At 39.2% G+C, this 18,098-nt stretch overlaps 3 protein-coding genes across 5 annotated transcripts; all 3 read left to right on the forward strand.

Annotated features, from left to right (window-relative positions):
* The first annotated feature begins 56 nt into the window (after positions 1-56).
* On the forward strand, positions 57-6,330 carry dus3l (dihydrouridine synthase 3-like (S. cerevisiae)). Of its 2 annotated transcripts, none has more exons than XM_017419998.3 (16): positions 57-146; positions 968-1,075; positions 1,273-1,537; positions 1,630-1,975; positions 2,699-2,769; positions 2,880-2,972; positions 3,149-3,190; positions 3,351-3,503; positions 3,616-3,732; positions 4,167-4,232; positions 4,443-4,553; positions 4,745-4,841; positions 4,964-5,039; positions 5,489-5,677; positions 5,813-5,941; positions 6,034-6,330. In XM_017419998.3, exons 2-16 carry the CDS (start codon positions 999-1,001, stop codon positions 6,104-6,106), a joined length of 1,905 nt encoding a protein of 634 aa, XP_017275487.1. In that variant the 5' UTR covers positions 57-146; positions 968-998; the 3' UTR covers positions 6,107-6,330. The 2 variants fall into 2 exon arrangements, with proteins under 2 accessions (XP_017275487.1, XP_017275478.1); XM_017419989.3 differs by having other exon boundaries at positions 78-362.
* A 575-nt stretch (positions 6,331-6,905) lies between these two features.
* LOC108239508 (zona pellucida sperm-binding protein 1) lies at positions 6,906-11,622 on the forward strand. Of its 2 annotated transcripts, none has more exons than XM_017422258.3 (13): positions 6,906-7,088; positions 7,984-8,139; positions 8,225-8,506; positions 8,593-8,708; positions 8,804-9,140; positions 9,218-9,340; positions 9,423-9,595; positions 10,316-10,413; positions 10,527-10,681; positions 10,803-10,980; positions 11,069-11,204; positions 11,419-11,493; positions 11,562-11,622. In XM_017422258.3, exons 1-13 carry the CDS (start codon positions 6,941-6,943, stop codon positions 11,568-11,570), a joined length of 1,986 nt encoding a protein of 661 aa, XP_017277747.2. In that variant the 5' UTR covers positions 6,906-6,940; the 3' UTR covers positions 11,571-11,622. The 2 variants fall into 2 exon arrangements, with proteins under 2 accessions (XP_017277747.2, XP_024863428.1); XM_025007660.2 differs by having other exon boundaries at positions 10,316-10,380.
* A 622-nt stretch (positions 11,623-12,244) lies between these two features.
* cndp2 (carnosine dipeptidase 2) lies at positions 12,245-18,074 on the forward strand. Its single transcript, XM_017419607.3, has 12 exons — positions 12,245-12,402; positions 13,211-13,288; positions 13,633-13,776; positions 13,889-14,051; positions 15,164-15,252; positions 16,014-16,214; positions 16,330-16,414; positions 16,527-16,687; positions 16,772-16,936; positions 17,195-17,336; positions 17,593-17,740; positions 17,896-18,074. The coding sequence occupies exons 2-12, from the start codon at positions 13,229-13,231 to the stop codon at positions 17,960-17,962; spliced, it is 1,425 nt and encodes a 474-aa protein (XP_017275096.1). The 5' UTR covers positions 12,245-12,402; positions 13,211-13,228; the 3' UTR covers positions 17,963-18,074.
* Positions 18,075-18,098: the final 24 nt, after the last annotated feature.

The following is an 18,098-nucleotide window of genomic DNA, read 5'->3' on the forward strand; positions in this document are numbered from 1 at the left end:
AGTTAATACAGAGACGTAGTGATCCGCCTCTTTTATGCGTCTCATGCGGAACCAATCTTTTGCTCAGATGTTCGACGTGGGGATAGTTTGGCAGTTGCACATTCGCTGCCGCATGATGTTTAACTGGACTGACTGTTCTAACTAAGGTGTAAAACTACATTTTGTTCACGTTTATTGTATTTGCTGCAGTTGTGACTTTTAATGAAACTTTACTTATCTATAAATAAGTTAAATGAGGGAACCAGCCAGCGGGTAAAGGCGCTTTATGCTGCTTGTTAGCTTGTTAGCAGGTTAGACATTTTTAAGTTAACTTTAAAACATGTTAGGTTAGCTGCACATTTTGACAGCTTACAAAGAAACGGGTAAGTTAACAAATAGATATTTTTTATATTGAGTAGGCTAGAATGTATTAAAATACTGTAGTTGCATGCATACAAACTCAAATTTAGAAGACTTCTGCTGGTATGCTGTAGCCTAGGAAGCGTTTAAAAGTACTTTTTATGTATAAATGACAAAAATGCACTTAAACGTAAAAGTTGTCGAAGAAAAATGTAGCTTTGTTCCTGCAGTTTTTAACTTTATATTGACTGGGGAGAAGCTGACTTTGAAGTTGGTATTTTTTTGGTAAATGATTTGTTTTGGAAAAAAAAAATGAAGATAGTTTGATCTACTGTACTGACCAAATGCCCAATTGTCATTTTAGTTTAACTTGTTAACTGTTTATTTTATACCAGAACATCCAATAAGCTTTAAGTATGCTTTCTATATGAAAACAATGTTTCATTTAAGTTGTCACGTTATTGCAGTAAAGAAAAAAAAATACTTTTTTTTTGTGAGAAATGGTGAAACCAACCATGTAATTGGCAGGAAACACTGACATTTTAATGTTTTTACTGTGTGTAAAATGCTATGTTCTTCTACTGTAATTTTTAGTTTGAGTGAAAATAGATTTATTGAAATGTTTTAGAATAAAGATTAGAAGAAAGTCTGATGGTGTGATGGAAGCAGCGATGGCGGAAACCACAGAAAGAGGGAGAGACGTAGCTGTGAAAGGCGAAGCTGCCATCAAACCAGAGTAAGTAAATTACTATTTGTTACAGATTGGATTGATTTTCAGTCACAGAGATGACATCAAAATGTTCAAAGTCATAAATTTGTTACATTAATAGATTTTGAGTCATTTTTTGATACAGTTTATACTAAAAACATCTAAAAAAGAAAACACTCTACCTCCTTACAAAAGGATCACAATTGTCCATCTTGATTTTTCAGATTTCTTACCAAGAAGGAGAAGTTTCATGGGTTCATAGACTCGGAGTGGCAGGACTCTGAAGGAGAGAAGACAAGTGATGATAATGCCACACCTGAAGAGACATCTGTGGAGGAAATCCAACCTAAAAAACTCAAGTTGGATCCTGAAGAGGGGAAGAATGCAGAGAAACCAGATAAAAAAAGATTTCGGGGACAGAATAAGTCAAGACCCCACACAAAGCCCACCACCTATGAAGAAAAACGACTGTGCTTGTCTGTCCTTCAGGTATAAACCTCTGATTATCCAAAAAAAGCTGCCTCCAATACTTTATAATTGGTGTGAACTGATTTAATTTTATAACTTTTTCATCCATTCAGGACAGACAATGCACCTTTGGAGACAAATGCTACTTTCTCCATGACGTTGCAGAATACATGGCCTCTAAACCTGCTGACATCGGGGAGCATTGTTACGTCTACGACACATTTGGAAAGTGTGGCTACGGACCCACCTGCCGCTTTTCTAAGGCGCACAATACACCTGACTTTAAAACCATGCAGAAGGCAGACCTGGTGAAGGCGTATGAGGGCAGGGTTATGGTGAAGAACAGCTTGAGTAAAGACCTGCAGTTCCGTCTGAGGAAGCGTTCAGTCGCCTTCAAAAAGTCAGAGGAGTACCTCAAAATGCTTTCAAACAAAGACAAAAAGAAACAGCATGGGAATAGTAAGAGAAAAGGATCTGATCATTTAGATTTTATTAAAAGTACTGTCAGTTAAAGTCCTTATTAAAAACCTGTGTCCGTATTACCTGCAAATAAACTCAACCGTCAACAGTTTAGGTAACAATATGAAAGAGTGTAGCTGCAGCTGGGCAGCTTCAGATGTCACTTCAGGCTTTTCTCAGATTTAAGCAGCATTTGTTGCTGTGAAACAGTAGATCTGTGAATTTTGAGCCAGGGATAGTTTGAGATGTAAAAGGTTTTTATTGATTTTAACATGCAGTTTTTGCTCACTTGGTTTTGAATTCAGCTTGCTAAACAAGTAAACCCTGTTTTTTTTTTTTTTTTTTTCCTAAGGTTGCAGATTAGTTTTAAAAGGTACAAACTTTCAGAAACAGAATTCCAGTGGCTGCAGAAAAGACAGGCAGTGTGCAGATTTCAGTTCCGCTGCGCAATCTGACGCACGACTTTCTGACCCAAAATCTAAAATAATTTTGCTGTGTTCAGTCTGATTTGTGGCCAAATGCACAAACCTGAGTGTAAAGAAATCAGCAACCCCTAACTTGCAACAATTCATCACGACATGTATCAGCTTTTATGTTCTCGTTACGGTTCTAAAGTTAGTTTTTTTTTTCTGTCGCCATCATATTTTGAGAGAAACGTCCACACATTAAAGAAAACTTTGGGCTGATTTTATTTGATGAAATGTAATTGTCCAATTTACCCAGGTGATGCTTGTGCTGCTGAAGTGTCCGCAGACCTAAAAGAAGAAAACAAGCTTATTTCTACTGAAACACAAGTACGACTTTGTTTAAAACTACTCATCCATGTCTAGCCTCAGTAAAACATGTATGTTTTTGTTTGAACAGCGTATCTTTAAGTATTTTAAAGTGTTTTCTCTGTGCCTAGCTGCACACCTGCCCTGACAAACCTCCTGTGAAGACTGTAGGTCCGCTTACTGATGCAGACATCATCAAACTGCGCCCCGGTGAAAAGAAGCAGGTTCATATCAGCCAAACTCTTTCCTCTAAAACTCTTTTATTTTACTCATATATGGATCAAAAAGTACTAATTAGCAGAAACCATTTAATACTGTTATATATGTAAAAAGCTTGATTATGTAATCTCTGCCAGTTTGTGTGTTCTCACTTATAAAAGGTATTTTTTGTGTGTTTCAGGTGGAATTCCAAGACAAGCTGTACCTTGCTCCTTTAACAACAGTAAGTAATAACAGAGGATCAGTATTTATTATATAAAAAAGCATGTTTTGATGTAATTTATTATTTAGTTCCTCTGTAGAACCAATAACATAGCAGGTGACTAAACCCTGAGCTGTAAACGTGCTTTAGATCTTGTTACGTGTCCTTTTTGTCGCTTCAGTGTGGAAACTTGCCTTTCCGTCGCATCTGTAAACGCTTCGGAGTCGACATCACCTGTGGGGAGATGGCCATGTGCACAAATCTGCTGCAGGGGCATCAGTCGGAGTGGGCCCTTCTCAAAAGACACGAGAGCGAAGATCTTTTTGGTGTGCAGGTGATGATTGTAGTTATTAATCCGCTTGTTCAGAGTCACTGATGAGATTGTTGTTTGTTTCTGGTGTGAGACTGAGACCGGAGTCCATTTTGAGACTGAATTGTTCCTCCAGGTTGAAGGTTGTTTTCCTGACACCATGACGAGGTGTGCAGAGCTCATCAACAACTATACCGATGTTGACTTTGTGGACATCAACTCCGGGTGCCCCATTGACCTCGTTTACAAAAAGGTCAAATCTCATCTCAGTTTTTCTGTCTTTGTACTAAATCTTTTCCAACCTTCTGCGTTCTGTACATTTTTCTTAATATAAAGTTACATTAATTCTAATTTTACCTCTTTCAGTGATCTTGGTTGCTACGGTTTTATCTTCCTTAAAGCTCAAAATTTGCATCATGTTTTTTAACTCAAATTGGAAGTTTAAGAACTTGGGAGGGTAACATTAAACACAATAAAATTGTTTTTACAGTTCATTTGACAAGCTGCATTTATATGTACATAAAGAAAGCAACTTAAGATGAACTAATTGTACAATAAATGTTGCTGTCGAATGTAATTTAATGTTTATTACAACACAATGGACCGACACCAGCAAACAACAGGAACTAGTAAAGGTGCCTTTAACGAAGCGTTGACAGCTGTTTTTTGTTTGTTTTCCACCATCAGGGAGGAGGATGTGGCTTGATGACCAGGACCAGAAAATTTGAACAAATAGTCAAAGGAATGAATTACGTAAGCATGACTTTCATATAATGGAGAAACCTTTCAGTGTGAAGGCTGCTTTATGGTGTTGACTGAGAAGTTTGTATCTGTTTGAAAGAAATCGAGCAAGTAGTGATTTAAAACTAACTGTCCGACTAAAAATAATAAATTGTTTTAGCTGAACTGGGATACTTTGGAAAAATAAAGGTTGAGTAATAAGTTGTATATTTTCCCCTGAAGGTCCTTGATGTTCCTTTGACGGTCAAGATCCGAACTGGTGTTCAGGAGAAGACCAACATAGCGCACAAACTCATCCCAGAGATGAAGGATTGGGGCGTCTCCATGATCACTGTGAGACTTTTATTATGTAGAAGCTCAGTAAAGATGTTAGTCCGGATCTGGAGCCGTGCAGTGACTCATCCATAAAATGCTTTTACAGGCACATTTTTCAGTCATGCATGAAGATTTTTCTCACCTCCCTTGTGTGTTATATTAATAGACGTACTGTAAATGTGAGTCATAATGCTGCTGTTTCCTTCCAGTTGCACGGCAGATCCAGGGAGCAGCGCTACACAAAGTTAGCTGACTGGGATTATATCGACACGTGCGCCAAGCTGGCGAGCCCCGTCCCTTTGTTTGGCATGTAGATTTGTAGACCTAAGCACCTATATATGTAAAACAAAACAGAAAGCAAACATAACTGCAGTTTTGGAGTTTCTGTAGATGTGGTGAAGTAAAGTGGCTTGTTTTTGTTGGCCCAGGTAATGGAGACATTCTGTCTTACGAAGACGCCATAAAAGCGAGAGAGACCGGCGTTTCTGGCATCATGATTGCAAGGTTGGAAATGTTTACACACACTGAAAACATTAATTTTATTATAGCTGATGAAGATCAGAGTTGGATTAAAGTAATGTCAATTATTAAATATTCTTTGCTGCAGGATGTGTGTGGACTTTGATTCATGTTTTTTCCACCTAAAAGTCACTGTACCCATTCATCTGCATTACATGTGTAACTTCTACTTTTTCTTTATTAATTCAACATTAAAAGTGCAACAAATCATTAAAATGTTTTGAAATTCTTACACAGACATCATAAGAGCCCTCCAAGGGCATTTTTGAGTCTACTATTTATTACCAGTGGATTAAGTTCAAAGGGTCCCATTATTCTCATTTGGCTTATATAAAATCATTGAGGTGTAATTTTAAAACATTCGCTGAATTTTACTGTAGGGCAAAAAACAAAATCAGGCCTTTAAGTTTGATGTTGTGTTTTGCTCTCTCCAGAGGCGCTCTCATCAAGCCTTGGATCTTCACCGAGATAAAGGAGAGCAGACACTGGGACATCTCGTCCAGCGAGCGGCTGGATATCCTGAAGGATTTCACCAACTTCGGCCTGGAGCACTGGGGCTCTGACGCTCAGGGTGTGGAGAAAACCCGCACATTCATGCTGGAGTGGCTCTCCTTCATGTGCAGGTCTGTGACAGGAAAATATTGTGTTCTTTGAACCACTAATATTTGTTTGAGGCATGAATTTGGAGTTTTTTAAACAATAAAAGCTACTTGGTGAGAGTGTGAGAGCTTTTTCCTTCCCTTGTCTGCTCCTCTCAGATATATTCCTGTGGGCCTGTTGGAGCGAGTTCCTCAGAGGATCAATGAGAGACCTCCGTACTACATGGGCAGGAACTACTTGGAGACACTGATGGCCAGTCAGAATGTTGGAGACTGGATCAGGATCAGGTGAGCTGAAAACCATCAAGTCTCACAAGAAATTCAGTAAATTAAATTAATGCCTTTTATGATAACGTCTGTATTTTATTTTATTTTTTCAGTGAAATGCTGCTTGGTCCTGTACCGAAGAATTTCAACTTTTTACCTAAACATAAGGCAAATGCCTACAAGTGATGTATTTTTTTTTGCAGAGACTTCTGAGACGAATCCAGGCTTTTGTGTGTCTGTGTGCTTTTTTTATTTTTTATTTTTATTTTTTTAAGTTGTCTATAGAACCCAATATCAAGCAAGGAAGATATTTTGATTTGCCACATGAATACATTGCTGTGCTGTGTTTTTGGTCAGCTGATGTAAAGAATGATTAATTGATTTATTAAATGAGTGCGTTTTTGACTTTATTTTAGAATGAAAAAACTTTATTGGAACATAAAATAACACAATACCTTAAAGAAGAAAAAAAAAAACAAACAATAAAAATTCTGTGTAACAAAGTGTTTTTATTGCAGATGTGTGCAAAATTACTTTTACAACTTTTTTGTAACATCAAATCAATACAAAAATTAATTATAATTAACAATTATAAAAAAGCAAACTGTGCTAAATGTAATAAATACATATATTTGAAAAAAAATGTAAAAAATATATATATATTTTTACAGCTTTTAAATTAAAATAAAATATTTTTCTCACAATTTTTTTATTTTGCCACTAAATTAACTTCCTGGGCTAATTTGCTAATCTAATTTATGTGGCTAATTCTCATTAAGTATTACATTTCTTTACAAAAAACGTTAAAGTGCTCAGAATTTGCAATTAAAAACTAAAATTATAATTTATTTTCTCGACCGTAGGCGGGGTTTTGGCTTTTTATTTATTTTTTTTTTGGAGCATTATTGAACCAAATTAGCAGCTACCAGGTTCAACCAATTAGCGTGAAATCAGGAGCACAACCGGAAGTTCCGTCTTTAATCTTCGTCCGGCAGCTGGACGGCTCTCATTTGGATCCATATGGCTTGGCTGCGGGTCGACCTGCTGCTGGTTCTGACTGGCACCATGCTGCTGGTGTCGGTTCAGGGATGGGGACGGATCAGCAACAGTGAGCTTCTCAAGTTCTACGAGACTGGTGTGTGGAGTGAACCATTCAGCTTTACAGCAGGTAAAACCAATGATAAAATGACTCCAGGTGAGAGTCCAGGTGTGCTTTAAATTACAACATCAAAAATAACTTTGTGTTGCCAGGGAAAGTTATAAGAAGTGCGTTTAAAACAAGAAAAGCTGCATTAATTGGCCAACAAAAGCCAACTAGCTGGTTTGTTGCAGGACTGAGTTCTGGTATAATAAGTTTACTCCTATTTTTAAGCAGCCAGCTGTCAAAACAAGATGGCCACAAATGAAATGTAAATGTTGTTTGTATTAGTGATGGACAGGTTGACAAATGAGATCAAGCAGGAACCCCCCCCTGATTTGTGACAGAAAAAGAGTGGGAAGACTTGCTATGATGTATGATTTATTATTTTAAATAATAAAAATACAGAAGGAAGTGGAGCTGGAGGCAGAGGTGAAGATGTTAAGACCAAAATTGGACAGAATTGAAAATGATTTAAATCCCAGGGACAGCTAAGGTTACACGGTGTGGAGACGGGTGAGGCTGAGATAGTTTGGATGTGTGCAGAGGGGTGGTGGATATATTGGACCAAGGATGTTGAGTATGGAGCTGTTAGAGAGGAGGAAACAAGAGGAACCATAGAGAAGGTTCATGAATGTAATGGAGGATACTAGAGAGACAGATAATCTGCTGCTCTATCGATGTAAAAATGTGTCAGTAGTTTTTCTTTTTAACAAATACCACATTTACTGTAGCTTGATATTAAACAGTGCAAAATTAAAACGATAAACAAAAGCACCTAACGTAACTTTAGAAACAAAACTCAGGGAAGTTTGGCATCAACATCAGTGATTTGACAGGTGATCCGAGCAGTTTTAGTCAAGCAGTTGGGTGAGTTGTGACTACAGGTCCAAATGTTATCTGGTAACAACCAACTCTCTTGCAGATGAGGATGACAGCTATGACTTTAACAACCACAAAGGGAAAATTCTCGAGGAATCAGAAAGCGTTGCCGTGAATGAACCATCTCCAACAGAGGAAGCAATTCTGGACGTTGCAGGTGTTTCTGCGTCTCCCGAGGAGGCACTTCAGGAAGCTGAAGGTTCTTTGACTGTCCACATCTATTCTGAGTGTGAGTGTTTGCCTCTTGTTTATCACACTGGCTAACAACCAGCCCTCTCCTCCAGACGACGACTACGACAACGACAAAGATGAGGCTCTTGATGAAGTTGAGGGTTTGGCTACCATTGAAATGCTGGACCCTTTCACTGGCCACGAAGACGGGAAAAGTACCGACGTAAGCAATCAGCCTGACGTGAAACAAAGTGAGTTTCATGTGGAGTTTGTAGATGCCCCTCCGAGGAGCTGGGTTGGCTGCACAAATTCTGAAGGGATAAAGGTGGTTTGCAGTGAAGATGGCTTCCAAATTACTCTGCCTACAGGTCGATTAAGTGGGATCAAAGTTCTGGGTACGAACTTAAACTCTTGATAATTCTTGAATATTTAATTTCTATAAGCCACATTTCTATGATTTATTTGTCCCCCCTCTTTGCAGGCTATACGAACATTTCTGTGGAGGATGCTCCGGAGTATTGTGGTTATCACTTGATCCGCAACAAGAACATCTTGGCTGTTCACTTCTCTGGGTGCAATGTGAGAAATGTGGAAGATGTAGGTTACTGAAAAGTAGTTGTCTTTATATGAAACATGTCACTGATGACTTTATTCTGGTTAACGAATGTATTTTTCTATACACACAACCACAGGTTTACAGTCTACAGTTGTCCGTCATCGTCTCCGGTCAGACCCAAGTGTTTCGTGCGTTTTGTGTCGACGATAGAAAATTTGCCTCTGGCCACTTTCCTCCAACATTTGACAAACGCACAAAGTGCAGTAAACCAGCCGTCGCTCCTCCAAATGCAGTCGACCCCAGACTCTTGAGGTGCATTCACAGAAGCACCGCATCGCCGGCGACAACTAAAAACCCAGCGGCTGTCGCACTCGGAAAGTGGTTTAGAAGAACATCTGTGCCACCGACGACAACAGCCGTGCCCGTGAAGCTGAATTACAGAAACGGAATGCTGTGGCCGCCAAAGCCTCACAGTGAGCTTGAACTCCTGTATGCCTGAATTATGGCCGTTTTTAACTGTGAACTGATCCGTGGGATTCTGTTTTCTCAGACTGTGCTGTCGATGCTGGGGAGCAGATTTCTTGTGGTCACTCAGGAATATCGCTGTCAGACTGTGAGAAGAACGGATGCTGTATGGATATGTATAAAAAGAACTGCTACTACCCGCTTGATGGTGAGGTTTTAGTTTTGGGAGAAATCTTCTACTGGAAGAACACTTCACATCGTCGGTGACGTTTTTATCCTGCTCCCTGTAGAGTGCACTGCAGACCGACATTTTGTTTTTGCAATTCGCCATGACTGTGCCGTCATCCCCGTGGACCCCAGAAAGCTCGTTGTTCCTGGGAGTCCTCGTTGTAAACCAGTCATTGTGAATAATGAGGTTGCCATCTTTAAGATCAAACTCGGAGACTGTGGAGTTCATTCTTACGTAAGTTGTTCCCTTTTTGCTGTTTCTGTAATGAGCTTAGAATCTGTCCTTTAAGCTTCAGTGGTGATTTAGATTTTAGGCTTATTCTTTGGTAATTATTGGGGCTGCAATTCTGCTTTCGTGGTTTCTTCAGATGATTTCTACCAAGTGGGGGGAAATAAAAAAAACTCCAAGGTGGGGGCGGAGCTCCTGCAGAGGAGGCAAAAGGGGTGATAGTTATAGAAAAGGTTTCTGCAGTTGGCTTAATTGGTAAATCTAAAATTGTCCCTAGGTGTGAGTGAGAGCATGAATGGTTGTTTGTCTCCATGTGTCCCTGTGATGGACTTGCAACCTGTCCAGCCTGTCCCCCACCTCTCACACAATAACTGCTGGAGATGGACACCAGCTCCCCACGATCCGGAAAGGAGAAGCAGGTAAAAAAATGGATGGATGGACGGAAACCCCTATACATGCTTTGAGTTGGGTCCGAGTTTGCTTTAATTTGTTGACCACACCTCAAGCAATCATCTGTTATTTTAAAGGAAAACTCTGTAGTTTAATTTAATCTGAAGCGCCACTCTGTGGATTCCTATTTCTACAACATGGCTTACCTCTGTCAAAGATGTGCTCATTGGTTCTGAGTAAACTTGGCTTTAACTTGTCAGTGTCATTGTTATTGCTTTACAGTTTTCTGTCCACTCTCAGGCAAGTGCATTTTATTTTATTTTTGAATCTGGGCAGGAGGTTGGTGGCATGAAGATCTACCTGATGGAAGTGCACACTGCTGTCGATTCTCTCAACCTCAAGTATGGAATAATTTCGAGAACTGATCCAGTCAGGTTGGCGTCACAACTATAAAAGCACAATTTTATGTAGAATTAACCATCTTTGTGGCCCAAAGGTGAGCTCTAGTTCTGGTGAAGATTTAAATTCTGTCTTGTAACTCTTCTAGGTTCATAATTGAGTGTCGCTACAGCAAACATGAAAGTGCTGTTGCTGATCCGTCTGTGGCCAGTGTGGGCTACATGGTCAAGACCTCAACCTCCGATTTACCGTCATCCATCATCTCCAGTGGCTTGTATGAAGTAGAGTTGAAGATTGCTAAAGGTTAAGAGTTTATGCTTTATTTTTAAGCTAAATTGTATTTTAATTGGATGACATGCATAAATTGCTTCAAATGTTACTTTTTTATTTAATGATTGAATTTTCTCTGTGTAATCCTCAACAGATCACACGTATTCAAGTTACTACCCAACGTACCATCAGCCCTTGCAGGTGCTCCTTGGCCATCCCGTGCATCTCGAATTGAATCTGAAGTCTTATAAACCAGACGCAGTGATTCTTGTCAACTACTGCTTGGCTTACCCTCGCACTGCAAAGAATGCGTTGGTGCTCATTCATGAAGGGTAAGCGTGGACATGGGGGGGGGGGGGGGGGGGGGGGGAATCAGTGCTTCCTGCTATTCAGGTTCAGCTTTAACGTTTGTGTTTGCAGGTGCGCCAATCCCAACGATCCAACCGTGTCTCTCCTTAAAGTCGGCGACCTTCCTACCAGTCGTCATCAGAGACGGTTTAAAGTGGAAGCCTTCCAGTTTATGGATCAAAAAACAAACAAGTACCTGGACGAAGAAGTGAGTCAGAATGTTTCTGTTTTGTTAAAACTGCTGACGCTGCCTTAGTGACACATAATCAGATTATTTAAGAGGAATCTTTTGAGCTCTTTTTGTATTTCGAGTGATTTCTGATCTGTGTTTAAAGTAAATGAACATTAAGACTTAAATGATGTGTTGTAATGAAGAATGCTTTTTTTTTTCTCTCTCTCTACATGGGGATTATGTTCTACAGATCTACTTCATGTGCTCTGCAGAAGTTTGTATTCCGTCAGAAAAGCCTTGTGAAGAGCGGTGTTTTGATGGAAATGTGAGTCTAATATTTGCAAAGATTTTATAACTTTCTAAAAAAATAATCTATTTTTTTTTTCCTTCTAGGTCCTATAAGCAAGTGGATTAGAATTTTGAACTGCAAAAATAAATGCAACTTTTTATACAACTTTTGTGCATACGTTTGAGAAGTGATTTCATTATTGTGTATAAAATTGCTTTGAGGTTCAGCTTTAATCTGAATTATATTTTGTAAAATTTGTTTTTACCAAGATAAGTTAATTCAAAGTTGTAAGGCAACAGAACAGAAAGATTGCCACAAGGGATGGGTGTTTTTGCAACCCACTGGGTTGCTTTGATTATAAATATTATAGTTGAAGGACATATGCAGCATGTCTCAAACACTTTACAATTAAGTGTTTGTTTCAAAACAAACATGAAAAAATGCAAATTTTTAAGCAACTTTGAATTTTGAAATGAGTAATATGATGTATGATATGTATAGTAATGCTTTTAATGATTCCAGATGGAAATTCAAAACGTCTTGAAGCATCATGACATTAAATTAAACTCAACAAATAAACTAAATACTTAATTGAATGTCCAATTATGATGTTAATAAACGTATAACTTGTGAAATAAAATCTCATAAAGCTCCTTTTTTACACGAAAAATCAAATTTCAGATAAGATAACCGGAGGCAGTGACTTTTCAAGTTGGGAAAGAGGTCAGGTGGACCAGATGGACGTCAAAGGAGCTGCAGATGACCCACAATGCTTTGCGCGAGCTACTAGACAACAACCCATTGAGCAGCCCTGAAAGCGTGACGTGTACACACGCACGCGGAGGCAGAGTTTGCAAACAGGAAGTGTCTGTCAGGTTCAAGGAGTTGTATGTGGACATCAGCTGGACGAGGACGCACGAAGGAAAGGACATTTACCCTGAACAGGTTGGTTTGAAGCTCACGTGCTATCTGCCATGCTAGTCGGCTCTGCGCGTGACAGCTGTGCTCACTACACGGTCTGCTGACTAACCAGCCAGTTATGCTACGTTTACGGGCATTCTGTAAATTTCACAGCTCTGGAACTTTTTACTTTCTCTTCTGTCGGTATAAAAGCAACAGGCCTGTGTGAAGTCTGTCAGATAACAAAAATCAGAACTTCATCGCTTTATTAATTTCCCTACGGTGGTCCGCTTGGTCCAAATACAAGGGAAACAAATTTTATTTATTTTAACTACCTTTTTAAATGTTCGTTCTTTTGATGATTTGATTGTTTAGCTGTGTTGTGTACAAATTTAAAGGTACAAAAAAGCATATAAAACAAACATAAATGATAATATAAAGGCGTTTTTTTCTTGCACATTTAAGTTTCCTTCAGCTGCATAAACCGCAGCACCAGTTCTGTAATTAAGTAAATGATTAAACATGTCTTGTTTTTTCTTTAATAAATGTTTCACACCCCTGATAGAGCAGGAATTATATGACGCAGCTTTTTTGTATGACCTTTATCTTCACTCATCACATAAGGACAGATAATTTCTGCAAAAATATAATAGATTCAGCATATTGCTTTAAAACATACGTGTCTGGCACTCTGTCCACGTGTCCATGACTAAGGCTGTACAAAGACAGCGGCAGTCAGCAAGTTTGTAGGAAGGTGTGGTCTTTTACTCCCTCTTTTTTTTTTTTTGGACTGTCATAAGACAGCACTGGGTTAGAGGTAGACTCACACCGTTCTGCTTGTTGAACCCCTCAGCTCCTGTCGTTGGCAAAAATGGCTCATCTTCCAGCACTTTTTAACTACGTGGACAAAAACCAGGACCTTTACGTGAAGGTATGATCATTCTGAAAGACAATTCGGCTTCACTTCTGTTTCGTTGTCTTACTAATGTGGGCGTCCAACTTTTATGGTTGTTTATTTTACAGAAATCTCTCATGTAAGTTGATCACATGGTGCTTACTGTCGTTCAGTTTGAGTGAGCGAAAGTAAAAATATGTTTGTCATATATGCAAAACCAGTCGACATAATGATTTCTGCTTTAGTGGCACGTTAACTGTTGCTGTAGTTAAACTTTGTTGGAGCCTAAGTCCTAGCCTAAATATTAGGTGTGGCAAAATAAAAGAGCATAACTGTTTTTGTTAAAGATATTTGAATAGATTAACTCTTTTACTTCCCAGCGCCTTGCAGAATGGGTCGGTGTCCAGAGTGTGTCTGCCTGGCCAGAGAAACGTGGGGAGATCAAAAAGATGATGGAGATGGCAGCCAAAGACATCGAGAGGCTGGGGGGGACGGTGGAACTGGTGGACGTCGGTAAACAAAAGGTAAAAATGGTGTTTGGCTATTCTTGTTTTCACTTTTTATAAGCTTGCATTCCATAGTTATTTAGCTCCACATCATCCAAATCTTCTCTTAAATGACATTTTATTCATGCAGCTCCCATCTGGAGAAGAGATCCCCCTCCCTCCCATCGTTCTGGGGCAGCTGGGGTCAGACCCAAGCAAGAAGACGGTGTGTATTTACGGTCACCTCGATGTGCAACCGGCTCAGATCGAGGATGGCTGGGACACAGAGCCTTTCACGCTTGTGGAGAAGGATGGTAAGAGCGGGAGCAGCTTTTACCCCCTGGTTTGGCGATGATCAGTAACTTGACCTGGAAAGTTAAACAGCTAAAAATGAAACCGGTTCCTTTTGGCAGTCATATGAATAGTCTGGAGCTCTGCTTGGAAACGTTAAACAAAACCTGACAAGATGAGTTTTAGGATGTTCAGTCATCTGTGTAATACTTTCACTACCTCTTTGTTGAACTTTAAAACTTATAATATCATATCTCACGGATATAAGACACAAGTCTTAATGATGAGAACATATGACAGTTTTAGCAAAAACCAAAGTCATATTAGATTACAAACAAATATATCATGGTAAGTCATGGTAACACTTGCAACATATGGTCTGTAAGGAATGGTGCTACTGTTTTCCTCATAGTTGCGTAAACTTATCCTTGTACTTGGATGACCTTTGTGCTTTTACCAGACTTATGCTTGCCATCATATCATAGTTTGCTCCTTATTTCCAAAGTCCACCCCAATCACCGTTTCCCAGGGCAGAGATGCATTTCTTATCTGCAAACTGCAAAGCTCAGGTCAAACCACTTTTAAGAATTCAGCTCATGTGAAGCGTTTAATTGAATGAACTGCATGATGGCAGTTGTTATACAAGGTCTATTTGCATTACTTTATCTGCAGCAAGATTAACTCTTCAGGTTAAAATATGCTTAATGTGACTTAATGCATCGGTGCAAGTCAGTTATCTTCAAAGGACATGCTTTTTCATTGCTGAACCTGTCTATTAAAGTAGGTCTGTTATCAACAACATTTGAATTATTTTCTTGGAGCAAGCAGTGCTGACACCTAAATGATATTGTGTGGTGTGTGGAGACAGTCATCTGACAGAAAATAACTCATCAACCGCTTCCTTCTGTCTTTTTCCTGTTTGCTCAGCTCAGCTCAGTTCTGCCTCTGAGTTTGCTCTGTGAACGGCTTCCTGTCTTAGAAATACCCAATGAGGGAAAAGAACATTTCAACAAGAGTAACAGTGATCTTGTCAACAACATGGTTTCATTTTTGGAATAGTGACAATCAAATGCACAAAAGCCTGTTAATATATTTAAAGATGGTCTGTGTGTAAAACTGGCTCGTCTCTTTGTAGGTAAACTCTATGGGAGAGGATCCACTGATGACAAAGGTCCAGTGTTGGCCTGGTTTAACTGCATTGAGGCCTATGAAAAGACCCAGCAGGTACAGATCTTGTAAATGTTTTGTTTGAATCAAAAGTGATTTTTTTTTTTTACATGTTTATGCTGCTTGTAGGTGGTGGGTGTGTAATCAAATTTCCAAGACCTTCCTCTCAAGTGGTTTGGAGGAAGCTGATTGCTGCAGATTCTGTCACACCATTTTTAGTTTCTGGGGTTTTTTTTAGTCAAAAACAAAAGTAATTTTCCCAGTAATCATATCAATTTTGTGAGTAGATGAATACCTACTCTATAGCATTGCTTTCGATATGGGGGCTAACATGTCTTTACATGTTTGGATGTGTTTGTTGGAGCCTGTTTTTGTCAGGCACACTTTCTGTATATTACAGAGACAATAACGTGACACAGTCAGAAATGGAGGAGCTGCTAAAATACGTGAACTTGGTTTCTAAAATTCTGAGAAATGGGTTATCTCAATGTTAAAGTGCACCACTCATCTGCTCTTTGCTTGTTGATAACTTTAGAGCTTTCTGGACTAAAGTTTAAAGGTCTTGGAATAAAATTGGCAATAATGCTACATGCTTATCCAGCCATCACCTAATGATTAAACCAAGGCAGGTTATTTCAGTCATCTTTTGATAAAACTCACTATTACAGGCTATGGGAGCCTAATTAAAGAGCTGCCGTTTACAGACTTAGGAAGTTATTTTCCATATGAGAACAGCTGATGAAGCTGCTTCAGCCCCAGAAAGTGAGTTTACAGTATTTCCAAATGTTGTTAATTCTTTGTCTGTCTTTTTCTTACAGAAGCTTCCCATCAACATCAAATTCTGCTTCGAGGGGATGGAGGAATCTGGCTCTGAAGGGCTGGACGACCTGGTGTTTGCAAGAAAAGACTCGTTTTTCAAAGATGTGGATTATGTCTGCATCTCTGACAACTACTGGCTGGGCAAGACCAAACCCTGCATCACCTACGGTCTCAGAGGAATCTGCTATTTCTTCATCGAGGTGAAGTCTTATCGCAGACATCTTCACATTTTAGCCTAATAATAGGCTAAAATGTGATAATGATGCATAATAATGCAGCATGTTTGAATTCTGTTTGTATTTTTTTTACTTTAAGGTTGAGTGCTGTGATAAAGACCTGCACTCAGGTGTTTTTGGTGGCTCAGTCCATGAAGCAATGACTGATCTGATTGCACTCATGGGTAAGTAAAACCAATCTTTATGCCATAAGTTCATTTACATAATCAAATATTTTCATCTCAAATGTGTCCGCTGTCTGGAATTTTAGTCTTTAGGTTGTTTATTTCTTCACAGGATGCCTGGTTGACAAAAAGGGCAAGATTTTAGTTCCTGGGATGTACAACGACGTGGCTCCTCTGACAGATGAGGAGAAAAAGCTGTATGAGAAGATTGATTTTGACTTGGATGAGTACTGCAAAGATGTCGGAGCTGGGAAGCTGCTGCACGATACCAAGGCAAGGAAGAGATTTGTGAAACTTCCTTTACCCGGAGGTGAAATGTGTTGCCTTATTCTGGATTTTTTTTTTATGATATTGAAGGAGCAAATCCTAATGCACCGCTGGAGATACCCGTCTCTTTCTCTTCACGGCATTGAAGGGGCCTTCTCTGAAGCAGGAGCTAAGACTGTTATACCTCGCAAAGTCATTGGCAAGTTCTCCATCCGCCTCGTCCCTGACATGGACCCCAAAATTGTGGAGAAGCAGGTAAACTTTGCCTCGTGCTTATTTATCAAAAGCATCTACATATGGTAACAACAAAGCTTCCAAAAGTTTGACATTTTTGACAATAACTCAGAATTTGACATTTCCATTGACTTGTTACAGACAATCAATCTCTTTTTGACACCATTTTGAACCGTTCAAACATAACAAAAAACTTGTTTTAGGCAGAGTCTTGTTTAGATTTTGCTTAAAGAGAAACTTGTTGGTGCTTTTGCTGATAGTTTCGCTTTCCTTTTTAAGGTGGTTGATCATGTGCAGAAGACTTTCGCAGAGCTGGGAACCCCCAACAAAATGAAAGTGTACATGGGCCACGGAGCCAAAGCCTGGGTGTGCGACTTCAACCACCCACACTACATGGCTGGTAGAAAGGCCATGAAGACAGGTACTGAGGCTGAATGGATCTGTTTAAAAATATGTATTTGCAAAAACTACTTACAGCATCAGGTTCAGCTGTTTGGTCTTTTATGCAAAATTAAGCTGTAATCCTAAAACAATCAGCAACAATCAGATGATAAATACAGGGAGAAAAAAAAAATCTAATAATTGAATAAAATTACAATTTTAAATTGTGCAAAATGTATTATTTTTTCTTTGTTATTAATTGTTGTCCTGTTTCTTTCCTCTTTGGTGTTTTCTAGTCTTTGGTGTGGAGCCGGACCTGACTCGTGAGGGCGGCAGCATCCCCGTCACCCTGACCTTCCAGGAGGCCACGGGTCGGAACGTCATGCTGCTCCCTGTAGGATCCTGTGATGATGGCGCCCACTCCCAGAATGAAAAGATTAACAGGTTTTTCACTCTGTAGTTTCGCATCCCTGTAAAAATCAAAATAAGAAATGTTTTTTTATCATCTTCGCGTTGCTCTTAGTTGGTAATTAAAGTACATTTATCATTTTGTTGAGAATTTCAGTCACAAAACCCGGTTCTGTATCTCCATTTTTCAGATCAAACTACATTCAAGGAACCAAGATGCTGGCTGCGTACTTCCATGAGGTTTCACAGCTGGAATGAACTGATGACGTTGAAATCATGAAAAATTTCCATCCTTATTAACAAATCAGTAATCATTCCTCCTGGAAGACTTTTATAGACACTACTTATAATAAAGTGGTTTCATTTGTTATTCTCTGTTGTCCTGTTTGATTGT

This window comes from Kryptolebias marmoratus, linkage group LG5, assembly GCF_001649575.2.
Source record: "Kryptolebias marmoratus isolate JLee-2015 linkage group LG5, ASM164957v2, whole genome shotgun sequence".
Lineage (NCBI taxonomy): Eukaryota > Metazoa > Chordata > Actinopteri > Cyprinodontiformes > Rivulidae > Kryptolebias > Kryptolebias marmoratus.